At 40.9% G+C, this 14676-nt stretch overlaps 1 protein-coding gene across 4 annotated transcripts in view; it reads left to right on the top strand.

The window, feature by feature from the left end:
- The window catches only part of LOC126109408 (coronin-2B-like), a 118324-nt gene that overhangs the window by 64069 nt on the left and 39579 nt on the right, over window positions 1-14676 (top strand). For 3 of the 4 annotated variants that reach the window (XM_049914441.1, XM_049914439.1, XM_049914442.1), the window contains 2 exons: window positions 116-238; window positions 7397-7571. In XM_049914441.1, coding sequence (XP_049770398.1) covers window positions 116-238; window positions 7397-7571 — 298 coding nt within the window. The remainder of the gene's footprint in view (window positions 1-115; window positions 239-7396; window positions 7572-14676) is intronic. The other variant, XM_049914440.1, reaches the window with a different exon arrangement.

The raw sequence follows: 14676 nt of genomic DNA, 5'->3' as shown, positions 1-14676 counted from the left end.
TATGGCACTAGTGCACTGGAGGTAAACATAGTCTGAAGATGATGATTGATATTATAATGAACAAAATTGGCACATACACGTATCTAAGAATTGTTTTTGTTTCGATTTGTTGCAGCGTGGCTTGGGATTTATGCCAAAGAGAGGCTGTGATGTTCACCAGTGTGAGATTTTCCGGTTCTACAAGCTTCATGCAACAAAGGGGATGTGCGAGCCAATTTCTATGATAGTACCTCGCAAGGTAAGGTATGAGAAATTGCTGCTAGCAAAAAAATTTCTGCTGTACTTAGTCAATTAATTGTGTCATTGATGTATATATTTGGTATTTTCTGTTGCAAGGCGGACACATTAAGTTGCACACAGGCACAATTAAGACACTTACACATAAGCTTACGGCCACAACCTTTGCCAGAAAAAGAGAGAGAAACACACACCATTCATTCACACTAGCAAGCGCAGCTCATGCACATGACCAACAACTCCGGCACCTCATACCAGAATGCAGCTGTCACATGGAATGGAAACAGCAACCTGGAGGTGGTGGGAAAGAGGAAGAGATAGCAGAAAACATATGTGGGGAGAGAGAAGAGTTTTGTCTGGCAGTGTGCACAGTGACTGTACTGCCGACAGGCGCAGCATCAGGAGGTTGAGAGACAGGGAGATTGGGAAAATGAAGTGAAAATGATAGTATCAGGGAAAAATGGGCAGATATTTTGGTAGAGGGCAGCACACAAAGAGGGTGGGAGATGAAAATTGGGAAGAAGTGAAAGGACAGAGGGAGTGGAAACTGTTGGCTGGAGAGTGTGGAGACAGTATGTTATCGTAGGTTGAGGCCAGGATAATTATGCGAGCAGAGAATGTGTTGTAAGAGTTACTCCCATCTGTGCAGTGCAGAAAAGCTGGCTGTGGAGGGGAGGATCCAGATGGCTTGATTTCAATGCCTACTTCACTCTCCGAGCTGTCTGGATCCTTCCCTCCACCACCAGCTTTTCTGAAATGTGCAGATGGGAGTTATTTTTATGACACATTTTCTGCTTCTGTAATTAACCCAGCCTCAACCTACGGTAACATACTGCCCCACCCTCCACCCATCAGTTACCACCACTCTGTCCTATCAGCTCCTCCACACTCTCATCTCCCACATTTTTGTGTGCCACCCTCTGCTAATGCATCTGCCCATCTTTCCCTGCTCCTCTCTTTTTTCATTTCATTTTCCCCATCTCCCTGCCTCACAACCTCCTAATGTTGCACCTGTTGGCAGTCTAGTAAATGCATGCTCTGCCCACCTATACTCTGCCCTTCCCCTTCTTTCGAGCTGCCAGAGTTGGCGATCGTGTGTGTGTGTGTGTTTGTGTGTGTTTTTTCTTTCTTTTTCTGATGAAGGCCATGGCTGAAAGCTTACGTGTAAGTGTCGTAATTGTGCCTGTCCGCAGGTTAAAGTGTCACCTTACATTGTAACAAGGAAAACAATTTTTGACTATATAATGTAATTGGATAGATAAAAAAAATCTACTCACCAAGTGGCAGCAGAACACACACATTATAGAAGGCTATAATTAGCCAAGCTTTCAGAGTCAGTGGCTCCTTCAGGCAGAAGGTTTGAAGGGAAAGGGAGAGGGGTGAAGGAAAAGGACTGGAGAGTCTAGGAAAGGGGCAGATTTTGGAAAAGGCACCCAGGGGAGACTTACCGGTCTTCTAACTCTGTCCAGTTAGTCTCACCTGACCTGTGGTTCTGGTAACTTTTCTGAAATCTGCCCCTGTTTCTAGACCTCTCCAGTCCTTCTCCTCTATTCCTTCTCCTCTATTCCTTCCCCTTCAACCCTTCTGCCTGAAGAAGTCACTCACTCTGAAAGCTTGCCTAATTATAACCTTCTGTAATGTGTCTCCTGCCACCACTTGGTGACTAGATTTTTATCTATACAGTTATGTTATATTTTCCTTAAATTTGTGATATTCCAACGTGCAATTTCTATTGTTTGTAGTTTCTGTTGTAATATCCTTGTTGAATAAAGTTGATTCCTCATTATTGGTAAGTATTGGACCAGAGTTATGTTTATGTTGAGCAATGGAGCTATTGTGGAGATGGACAAATTTACTTGGAAACTGTGCTAGCTTCACAAAGCAACTACTGCAATATGCCTACAGTTTTGCCGTTAAATTTGATTGTTTCTAAGATTTTGAGCAGACTCGAAACCAAGAATATTAATATTAGCAAAACAGATATGCAGCACCCAATATTATAAAATACTAGAATGTTAACCAACGGGTTCCAGATATACTCCAAACTGTGCCCACAGTTTTGGAAATATGTGCTTGTTGTGGTGTCACCATTGCTGCATCTAAATTAATATGAGAACAAATCCACAGAGATGACAGAAGTTGTCAGATACATCCTAATACTGTGTCTGACCTCGTTTTACTCGCCATAGTGCAGCAACTCGATGTGGCGTGGACTCGACAAGTCAGTAAAAATCTCTTACAAAAATGTTAAGCCGTGATGCCTCCATAGCTGTCCATAACTGCAAAAGTGTTGCCGATGCAGGATTTTGTTCACCAACTGACCTCTCGATTACATTGCATGAATGTTCAGTGGGACTCATGTCAGGCGATCTGGGAGGCCTAATCATTCGTGAGAGTTGTCTGGAATGTTCTTCCAACCAATCGTGAACAATTGTGGTCTGGTTACATAGCGCATTGTCATCCATAAAAATGCCATAGTTGTTCAGGAACATAGTTGAAGTCCATGAATGGCTACAAATGGTCTTCAGGTAGCTGAACATAACCATTTTCAGTCAATGATCGGTTTGGTTGGACCATAGGATTCAGTCTGTTCCATGTAAACACAGCCCACACTATTATTGAACCACTATCAGCATTCACAGTGCCCTTTTGACAGCTTGGGTTCATGGCTTTGTGGGATCTGCACCAAAGTCAAACCTTACCATCACCTCTTACCAACTGAAATTGGGACTCATGTGACAAGGACACTGTTTTCCAGTCATCTGGGATCACACCAACATGGTCAGGCACCCAGGAGAGGCACAGCAGGTGATATCATGTGTTAGAAAATGCAGTAGCTGCCATAGCCCATTAATGCCAAATTTCGCCACACTGTCCTAATGGATACATTTGATGTAGGTCCCACATTGATTTCTGTATTATTTCACACAGTGTTGCTTGCCTGTTAGCCGTGACAACTCTACGTAAATGCTGCTGTTCGAAGTTGTTTTAAGTGAAGGCAGTCAGCCACTGAATTGTCTGTGGTGAGAGGTAGTGCCTGAAATTTTGTATTCTTATATTCTTGACACTGTGGATCTTCGAATATTGAATTCCTAACGTTTTCTGAAATGGCGTTCCCAATCATCTAGCTCCAACTGCTGTTCTGTGTTCAAAGTCTATTAATACCCATCATGCAAACGTAATCTCATCAGAAATCTTTTCATATGAATAACCTAAGTACAAATGACAGCTCAGCCAATGTGCTGCTCTTAGGTACCTTGTGTACATAATACTGCCTCTATTTGTATATGTGCATATCGCTGTTGTTTGACGTTTGTCACATCAGTGTTCAGGCTTTGTAAGGTGAGACCATGCACAGTTGACTATCTCTGGGCTCAACAATGAGTTCTAAGGCTTCTTGTTTGAGAGCACACAAGCCAAGCTGTGAAAGTGTAATTTTTATTCAAATATCTTGGCACTGCTTTGTTACTACAATTCAATAGCAGCTTTCTACAAAAGGTATAGTAAACTAATAGAGCCATCTCAATCTGTTGTGCTTAGTGAAGTCCACCTATCCAATGATCAAAGAATACTAATTGTGATAAAATCCACAGTCACAAGGAGAGTAGTAGTTATGAAGTGAGTGAAAAAGAGAACTTGAAACTTCCAGTATAATATCCATACTCAATACTTAAAGCAATATTCTATATGTGGTAATTAAGAATAAGTACATTAGGTGCCTTCTGTTTCGTTTCATTTTTCTTTCATGGATCAAATGGGTTCAGTATTTCATAACATTGGTGTGGGGTAAGTCAGTACTACATATCCATCAGTAAAATAAAATAAGTATTTCGGTAAGCAAAAGCTTAATATTAGTCGCCGAGTGACATTGTTGTTCTCAAAGATAATGGACATTGCTAAATTTCAGACTGTGTGTTTTTTTTGTTTTATGAATAACTACAGATACTGTTAAACTGTGTGCTGTTCACAACAAGCATGTTGTGTTTTAAAAATTACAGTTTTGATTGCAAAGAGGATAGTTTTTTTACTAAGATTAGATATTGGCAACTGCATAACAGTGGTTGTAATACATTGGTTAAATTTGGTTATAATTTCACTTGGGATTCAGCTGACTTTATGGCTACTGGGAGCTTGTATCTATATTTTTACCTGCAATCGAAGGAGGTTATTGTGACCTTACCAGAACTCGTGTGAACAGCTTCGGATTTCTTTGCTGGGGGAGATGTTGGACATTTCCTTGGGCTTGAAATGATGACACCAAATGAGATCATGGTGACCTCGCCTGACTGCAGGGGTCCTCTGCTCGTTGAGCTCCTCGAGCATGGAATCACAGTAAGTGCACAGCACTGGGAAGACACTTTGCAGAAACTGGAGGATGCCATAAAGTCGAAATGCCCAGGAATACTTTGGAATACAATCATCCTTTGGCATGATAACACTTGCCCCCACACTGCCAATTGGACAAAGGCTAAAGTTCAACGTTTTGACTGTGAAACATCCTCCATATAGCCTGGCTCATCACTTTGACATCTTTGGCAACCTGAAGAAAGATATGCGTGGATGTCTGTTTCAGTTGGACAAGGAATTTCAAAAGTGGGTGCAATTGCAGATTCGTCAGTCCAGCAGCAGCAGACCGCATATCTCAAAACAGGAATTTATCGAGAATGAGGCTGTGGCTAAGCTGTGGGTCCACAGTATTCTTTCTTCCAGGAGTCCTAATCTTGCAAGTTCTGCAGGAGGGCTTTTCTGATGTTTGGAAAGTAGGAGATATGGTAGTGGCAGAAGAAAAGCTGTAAGGATGGTCATGAGTCGTGCTTGGGTAGCTAAGTCGGTAGAGCACTTGCCCATGAAAGGCAAAGGTCCCAAGTTTGAGTGTGGCCAGGAAGTTTCAGGAATTGATTGTCTTGGCTCACAGTGGCATAAAGGTCTTAATGTGTGTGTGGTGATTACTTTGATTACTTTTGAATTGAACCATTCCATGGTCCCATTGTGACAGATGTTCAGTTTTCATTTGACTGCCTCTTATATATATCAAACAATTCTGTTTGGTCAGAGAATTAAGGAACAGAAACTATATTTTGTCCAGCCAAAGTATTACAAAATATTAATTAAAACATTCAAACAATGGAAAATCCAGGATGGACTGTAACAATATTATGAGAAGGAAAGTTGGTTCCTACCGTATAGCGGAGATGCTGAGTCGCAGATAGGCACAATGAAAAGACTCACAATTATAGCTTTTGGCCGTTCAGGCCTTCGTCAACAATACACACACATACAAACTTGCACTCACACTCACACTCGTACAAATGCAACTCGCACACACAACTGCAGTGTCAGGCAACTGAAACCGCACTGCGAGCAGCAACACCAGTGCATCATGAGAGTGGTGACTGGGTGGGGGTAAGGAGGAGGCTGTAGCAGGGAGGGAGGGGAATAGTATGGCGGGGGTGGCAGACAGCGAAGTGCTGCAGGTCAGACTGAGGGCAGGTGGAATGTGCGGAGGGGAAGTAGCAGAAAAAGAGAGAAATAAAAAGACTGGGTGTGGTGGTGGAATGACAGCTGTTTAGTGCTGGAATGCGAACAGGGAAAGGACTGGATGGGTGAGGACAGTGACTTGCAGAGGTTGAGCCAGGTGGGTTACAGGAATGTAGGTTGTGTTGCAGGGAAAGTCCTCACCTGCGTAATTCAGAAAAGCTGGCATGAGTGGGAAGGCTCCATATGGCATAAGCTGTGAATCAGTCATAGAAATGAAGGATATCACATTTGGCAGCATGTTCAGCAATAGAATGGCCCACTTGTTTCTTGACCACAGTTTTTCAGTGACCATCATGTGGACAGACAGCTTGTTGGATGTCATGCCTACATAGAATGCAGCACAGTGATTGCAGCTTAGCTTGTAGACTACATGACTGGTTTCACAGGTAGCCCTGCCTTTGATGGGATAGGAGATGTTAGTGACCAGACTGGAGTAGGTGGTGGTAGGAGGATGTATGGGACAGATCTTGCATCTAGGTCTATTACAGAGGTATGAGCCATGAGGTAAGGGATTGTGAGGTGGGGTTGTGTAAGGATGGACAAGTATATTGTATAGGTTCGGTGAACAGTGGAATACCACTGAAGGAAGTGTGGGAAGGATAGTGGGCAGAACATTTCTCATTTCAGGGCATGGCAAGAGGTTACCGAAACCCTTGCGGTGAATGTAATTCAGTTGCTCCAGTCCTAGGTGGAACTGAGTTACGAGGAAAATGCTTCTCTGTGGCTGGACGGTGTTTTGTGTTTTAAGCAAAACTTATTATTGGAACTGAAATATTTTGACCTTAATTACATCAAATGATTCAGAAGGCTTCTTTTAGTGTCAAACTGAAGGTGACAATGTCTCAGGCTTTGCGAGATTGGTTTATGGAAGCACCCCTCTCCTGCCTGTGTGTGTGTGTGTGTGTGTGTGTGTGTGTGTGTGTGTGTCACCCATGCATTTTATTCTCTACCCTCTCACCTTGAAGAAACTGCTTAAAAAATTACCAATACCACACACTAGCTCTTTTGTTCCATAGTTGCAAAATACCCTTTCCTTGTATTTGAGATGAGATTAGATTAGGTTAGAGTGGAGTGGAGCAGAGTAGAGTAGATTAGATTAATTTCAGTTTTCCTTCTACAGACCTGGAAAGAGATGATTCTTGTTGGTGTGGACAACGCCAGAAAGTGTAATGTAAAAACAAAGAATATTTGAACATAATACTCACTACCGTGATCATTTGTCAGGTGATTTTCAAGATATGCGATTACATTACAGTAAATTGAGACTGCTAATATTTACAGAATTAACACACTGTCGGAATGAAACATAGTTACGCATTTTTAATAAATTTTTTTACGCAAAATACACGATCGTGACTGTTCTGACCAAGTACTGTCAAAACTGAAATTTAGCAGACATTTTTACTTAAGTTGGTCTAACAGTCCCCGTCAAAATATTCATCTATATAGAAGAAGAAGTTGCATATCAAAAAGTCTGTCAAACTGTGTTTGAATTGTGCTTTATCTGACACCAACTTTTGAACTGCTGTTTGTAGATATTTAAATAGAGAGAATTTATAATTGCACTAGGATAGAGTATGACGAGAGTGGGGACTGAAGTAATTTTGGCACTATTTTTCAGAGCGACCAGTTCCAGGATGACCTGTACCCGGACACGGCAGCTCCAACACCGGCGCTCTCTGCCCAGGAGTGGCTGAGTTTCAAGAACAGGAACCCGGTGCTGATGTCAATGAAGACAGGTGAAAAGTCAACAAAAGCCGCCGAAGACACAGTGTGTCCTTTCCAGGACTGTAAAGGTAGCTCACAACTGCACACGCACGCTACCACTCGTACTGGAGGTGGCGGAGCGTCGGCGGGTGGCTGAGGTGTCTCGTCCTTCACGTCCTGTCGCGGGCTTCTCTCCACTTTTGTGAAGTTGTTTTGTACCCGGTTTTGGTAGGTGGGGGTTGTGTCGAGCAGTTGGCGCGTCTCCAAATCCGTGTGTGCCCTGTCTGTATTTAATCGGTGTGCTTTCTCCTATAGGCAGTTTATATCAGTTTAAGATCCTGTACTGTCTATTATGTTTTTCATTGGTGTGGAGTGTGATATCTTTGTAGCAGTGAGTATTAATTAGAAAAATTATATATTTTTCTGTGTTGTGAGGCTTAGATTATTGGAAACATTCAAATGATGTGATAACTGGTACAGTGTGTCGTAGAAAATTGTTGGTTGAAACACCATCAAACAGTTTTCAAACATTAAAATTCAGCTTTTTATTCATATCTGTCATTTAAGTGACATGGACAAGACTACTGCTGTGAATTACTGTTGTCATGATCTTCAGTTCACAGACTGCTTTGATGCTAGTCTATCGTGGGCTGTTCTCGCCATGCCTGCATAACTGAGGCAATTTGCAAAGCGTGTCCAGAAATTAATTGTTTAAAAATCGAAAAGACAATATATTTCCAAAAAATTTACAGATTCACATATATATGTCCAACACTATTTTTTTGTGTAGTCACCTTTCTTTTCGATACAGTTAGTGCGGTGAGGAGTGTGCTTTCTGATACCTTACTCAAAAAATCCTCCCACCACCTCTTAGCCCTTTATTTGACACCACTCTGGACCTTGTGGTTGACAGAAAACCTTTTTCCACCCATAAACGAGGTAACAAAAATGACCAATGTTTGAAAATATAAAAATTGAATAGATAAAAATTACTCGCCAGGTGATGGCATGAGCACCCACACTTGAATGATGTGGAAATGTGCAATCTTTCAAAGCCAGTGACTCCTTTTTCTGGAAGAAGGATTAAAGGAAAAAGAAGAGAGATGAAGGAAAAGGGCTGGTGAAGTTTAGGAAATGGGGGGAGTTCAGAAAAGTTGCCCAGAACCCTGGGTCAGGGGAAATGTACAGGCTGGGATGAGAAGGAAGTACTGATTATTGGGGACTGCACTGAACGAGATTTGAAAACCTCAGAGCTTAAAGATGGAAGATTGGATAATACACAAGACAGAGGTTACATTGCATACAGTGGATGTGAGGGGCAGGGGAAATAGACAGGTCAGAAAATAAAAGATATAGAAAATTAAAAGGTAGTGAAGAAAGGAATAGTTGGTGAGCAGAAATACTGAGACCGCACAAATTAACATAAATTAATGCCAGGTGGGTGGTAAGAACGAAGGACAAATAACACCTGTTCCCACATGTGGCATTCTGAGAAGCTGGTGTCAGGAGGGAGAATCCAGATGACGAGGTGAAACAGGTACTTCAGTCAAGACTGTCGTGTTGCAGAGCATGTTCTGCAGTAGGATACGGTGTCTGTACCCGTTCGTCCTAACTGATAACTTTGCGGTAGTCACACTAGTAAAGAAGGCTGAACAGTGTTTACGTAACAACTGGTACATATTGTTATGACTATCACCTAGTTTTCAGTTAGGATGAATGGCCATCCTCAGAGGCTGTGTACTGATAGTAAATACTACCCTGGTACAGAACACACTGTACAACATGACAGTCATGACTTTTGATACCTGTTTCACCACACATACAATGTGACACCAGTTTCTAAGAACTGTGTAGGTGAGAATTGGCATTACAACTGTGCTCGGTTGTCACCATCTTCCTCACCTAGATGTGCGTCAGTTTATGTATTATCGGTATTTCGTTTCAGTATCCTACCTATTCCTTTTCTTCACTCCCCTTTTGTTTGTTTAAACTCTGTCTTGCCAATTATCCTATCCTCCAGCTTTAAGCTCTCAGGTTTTCAAATCTCAATGCAGGTACTAACAGTCAGCGTTTTATTCTCATCCTGTTTGGTAAGTCTCCTCTGACCCGGAGTTCTAGGTGACTTTTCTAAACCTTACCAGTCTTTTTTCTTTGTCTCTTGTCTTTCCCCTTCAACCCTTCTGCGAGAAGGAGCCATTGGCTCCAAAAGCTTACATTATACTTGTTTTCTCCCGTACAAAACTTCAAATAGATGAAAAGATGAAAATGCCAGATCAGATTTGTGAGCAGGGTGCTTGATGATGTCCCATATACCTGAATCCAAGAGTTGGCTGTGCGGAGGAGTGCATTTTCATGCAACAAGTGCATTTCCTTTGTTGACATTTACCTTCTTTTGTCCAGTATCACCCCTTTCTTTCTTTCTTTCTTTTTTTTTTTGTTGGGCTTCACAGTACTGCACAACATTGTCTTCCCATGGGGCAAAAATTCGCTGAACAGAATCCCTTTGTGATCTGAAAAGACGGAGCTCATTATTTTTCAGGACAAAACAGTTTTTTCAATGTTTGCTTGCTTTTGCTGTTTTGCCCCAAGAGTGTAACAGACCACACTAGTTTTGTGGTCAGGCACAATAGTCAAAGAATTATTGATCTTCCAGTTCAAGGAGCTCTTGAGATTAGTGTGGAGATGCAATTCTGTTGACCCGTTTTTTATGAGAGTTGCTTTGATACAACCTCCGACATGGTTTTCAGAAACAGTGTTTCAGTAATGATTTCATGCAAAAGAGGTCTGGATTTCTGGAAACACTGCGTTCATCTCGTGTCAAAGTCAATCGCTGGTCATCACAAATCGTGTACTTGATCTGGTTCACCATCTCATCAAGACACTAGAACAAGAGTTCAGTAGACTGAGAAAAATGTGTGTACCTTCTACTGCCAACACTTTGTTCTGGTAGGCATTGTTGCCAGCTTTGTCCAAAAAATCCCTTTTAGGGTTAGATGCTCATTACTCTTACTTTCTGGACATGCCTCGTACATCCTCCTCAACCTTTTCATTATAATCAAACTCTGGTTTTCCTTCACAATTTTTTCAAGGCAGAACAAAATTAGAAGTTTGAATGGAAGAAAGGGAAAGGTAATATGAGGAAATGAGGAAAAGGTGGAGTACTACACACACACACACACACACACACACACACACACTCACCACGCATGTGCACACGTGTGTGTGTGTGTGTGTGTGTGTGTGTGTGTGTGTGTGTGTGTGTGTGTGTGTGTTCTGGAATATATTCTTTGCTATTGTGTGGAGAAATTATATATATTATATATTTAACATATGTGGTGGAAGCCACACCCCCAGAAAGTCTTCCCACCTGTTCTTTTGATGCAGGTGTTTTGTGCACAGGTAGGCATTCATCCGAAAGAGAGCTTCCTGTTTTTTGTTGTCCTGTATGGTCAGCCACGCACACTTCCCGTCTGAGGACAGGACACACACACACACACACACACACACACACACACACACACACACACACACACACAGTTAGCACATGGCCTTGTATTTGGCAAATGGAGCAAACCAACACAGCTGTGACATGTTTGAGATTTCCAGTGGTGTGAATGTGCTGAGGTGTACATTATTTATGCATTAATTCTTGTTTCCTTAAGTAGTTTCAGGTGAAAGTGAAATTTGAGAGGCTACACCTACCTTCACGTTTGGTAACTAGCGTAGGCCGTAAGTTCATTTTGCAAGTGTGAAATAATACTACTTTTTTTTAAACTTTGATTGTGCTGTTTTTCTGAAATTAACATTGCGAGTAAAATTCTACACTGAAAGGATTTGCAGGCCATTCACGATGATTGAGGTACTTTGTCTAACTGCATCTCCTTCATGCATGTAAACAATTGTTTGTAATATGACATCAGTATGGAACTGAACAGGAAATGGAATAGGTTCCCTTTTAAATAACTGAGAACAAATAGTTTCAACTTACATTTATTGACAGACTGAGTATCATTTGTTTCTGAATGGCTTCCTGCTCAACAATTTTCCTTTCATCAGTATCTGTTATACATTGGACAGTAGTTCCTGTAACATCCTGATTGATTCCATGATGTCTCAGATGTCCTCAATTATCTAGCATGTGTATGGATTTAGGTAATCTGTAGAATTCAGTCTAGATAACGTCTTAGTTTCTTTGGACAGGTAACAGGAAAGTGGTTTTGGCTTTACAGCTGTCATCAGGTGTGTAAGGTAAACAAAAACTGAGGTACTTAAGAATTTCTGAAAAATGGACCTAGTACACCTCTCATTTCTGTATTCATCATCTTCAGATTCTCATAAAAGACCCAAAACTGGATAACTGAAACTCGTTTAAAGGAGTGAAAAAAGTTATGATCAAGACTTAAGTGAGTAATTGTCAATTAAGAGAATATAGTTGCATTTCTCTATTGAGAATTATCATCTTTTATCATGAAGACTGGCACAGTTGTTCGACCACTGCTTCCTCCACTATCATCATATTTGTTTATTTTCGTTCCCTTCTGAAATGTTTGGAAACCTCTTTGTTTAGTGGCAAATTAAAAAATTCATAAGGAACACAGTTCCTCTGTCTTGTAACACAAAAATAGAATACTGTTTTCGAAATAGCTGTGCCAGTACGGCTCAGAACACTGCCATTTTCAAGACATTCAGAGGAACCCTCATAGTGTGCCAAATTGCTGTTGAAGTTCATGTAACTGTTACTGTTACGAGTTTTGTCTGTTGAATGAATTATTTTTCACAAGTAAAAATTCGTTTTCAATTAGTTGTGTGGTATACGAGTGTTCCACTATCCCAGCGGTGTATCAACTTTCCTTTTGTGTGATGCTCTTATGCCAGCACATCAGTCAGTTTTGATAAATACGTCAGGGCAAGCTAGCTATAATAGGCATTAGGTAGCAGAAATTTCACTATTACTAACATTCTAATATTAGTTTGCTCATCTGTTCACTTGGCAGTTTTTTTCCATTATTTATTGGTGACAATGGTAGTTTGCAACTTAATGTAATTATTTTGACTCTGATCTGCTTGTCATTCTGTTCAATGCAGTTGTACTGAATTTTGAGTATTTTGTAATAAGATACAATGTGTGGTCCCTTAGTTTGTGGTAATGTTACAGTGTGTATGCTTCAAACAGTAATTAGTTTAGTTGATACTAATGTATGAAGCACTGAACACTGATTTAAATTGACTAATGTGATTGTTTTATGAACTGCTGACACAACACATAAATGACACCAGTTATCTTTAAGGTATTGTTGTGATAAGACTTAAACCAGTACAAAACAATTAAAGAGAAGTCATGGGCTCCACAGATGCTTGTTAATTCTGTGGAATAAAGCCAATAGTGCAGTAAAGTGGGAGTTTTTGATAGTCAATTAGGTTTTGGCTAAAATTAAGCGTAAGGCTACATCAGGCAGTTTTTCAAATACTGCTTCTAGATTAGCATAGAGTCAGTCATATATAGCCAACAGGGGGATTTTGGTAACAAACTAGAGGTGACAAAACAGATGTCTTTTTTAATTCTGAAATTGAAGACTTATTATTTTGTGTATGTAACACTGCCTGTAGTTGTGGTTCATTTGGGGTGTGAGAGTTTACTTTAAATTCCTAGTTATAAAAATTTCTGCCTGCCCTTCTCTCATTGCCTGCCATCAGCATTACTCCTCAAAACATCTGTAAGAGCAATGGCACCTTAACCAAGTTACTTTCTCTATGTCTGTCAGATCTAGTGCTTCCCACTTTTAGTTTTGCCACCATATCCTAGCATGTTGCAAGGATTGTCTATCATCATGTCATATTATTTACTATTTTACAAGATTATTCTTTAGTTTTCTTGCATATAGAGTGTCAATAATCATGAAGTGACAGCTGGTGAAGCTATATCCAGCAATAAAAATTATCTTTGCTTGCAGAAATTTTTTTATAAATTATTGTTCTCATTCTGATTGTTGTCACACAGAGTTTAATACACCAATGGGGAAAAAATTACAACACAAAAAAAAATTAATGTAGAATACTGAAATTTTGTGAATACTTTAATCTAGGCAGCATATTTAAGTGATTGACATTGCAAGATCACAGGTTAATGTAAGCACAAGATTAAGCCAATGCAAATGAGAAATGCTGACAAATTGATAACTGGTATAACTGCCCGAATGTTGAATGTGAGCATGCAAACATGCATGTTTTTTGCTGTATAGGTGCTATATGTCTGTCTGTGGGATGGAGATCAGTGCTCACACTTGGTCAGTCAATACAGGGACAGTTAATGACGTCTGTGGATGACGCTGGAGTTGTCATCGTACGATCCCATATGTGCTAGATTGGTGTCAGATATGGTGATTGAGCAAGCCAAGGCAACAATTAGACACTCTATAGAGCCTGTTGGGTTACAACAGCAGTATGTGGGCCAGTGTTATACTTGTGAAAAACATCTCACGGAATGCTGTTCACGCATGGTAACACAACATGTCGAATGAACAGATTGGTGTACAAATTTGTAGTCGGAGTGTGTAGGACAGCCGTGAGAGTGGTCCTCCCGTTACACGAAGTTGCACCCTGGACCATAACTCCAGGTGTAGGTCCAATGTATCTAGTATGCAGAGAGGTTGTAGGTCGCCAGTGGCCCCCTCCTAACCAATACACGGTCACCACTGGCACTGAGGCAGAACCATATTTCATCAGAAAACACAACTGACCTCCAGTGAACTCTCACTTGACACCACTGAAGTCACAAATGGCTGTGGTTTGAGGTAAGTGGAATGTATGCTACACGGTTTCTTGCTAGGAGCTGTCCTCGCAGTAATTGATTTGTAACAGTTGGTTCTTTCACAGTGGTTCTAACTGGTGCTATAATTGCTGTTGTAGATGTAGTACAATTTGCCAAAACCATACACCAAACACGATGGTCTTCTCTCCCGGTAGTGCCACGTAGAATTCCAAAGCCCAGTCTACTTGCAACCGTACACTCTCACGATCACCGCTGCCAGTGATCGTGTATAGTGGCTACATTCCTACCATTCAGCTTCTCGCAGCCGTATTACCCGGCGTCATTCAAACTCGATGAAATGTTGATAATGGCATCTTTGCCACCTTAAAGGCAGTCCTTGCCAACAGCAACTCACCATGTCAAATCTCAAAGGTAACTAATGCTCA

The sequence above is a fragment of the Schistocerca cancellata genome, chromosome 12 (assembly GCF_023864275.1).
Source record: "Schistocerca cancellata isolate TAMUIC-IGC-003103 chromosome 12, iqSchCanc2.1, whole genome shotgun sequence".
NCBI lineage: Eukaryota > Metazoa > Arthropoda > Insecta > Orthoptera > Acrididae > Schistocerca > Schistocerca cancellata.
The sequence above is the reverse complement of the archived record's forward strand: the minus strand, read 5'-3'. Positions and strand labels throughout refer to the sequence as shown.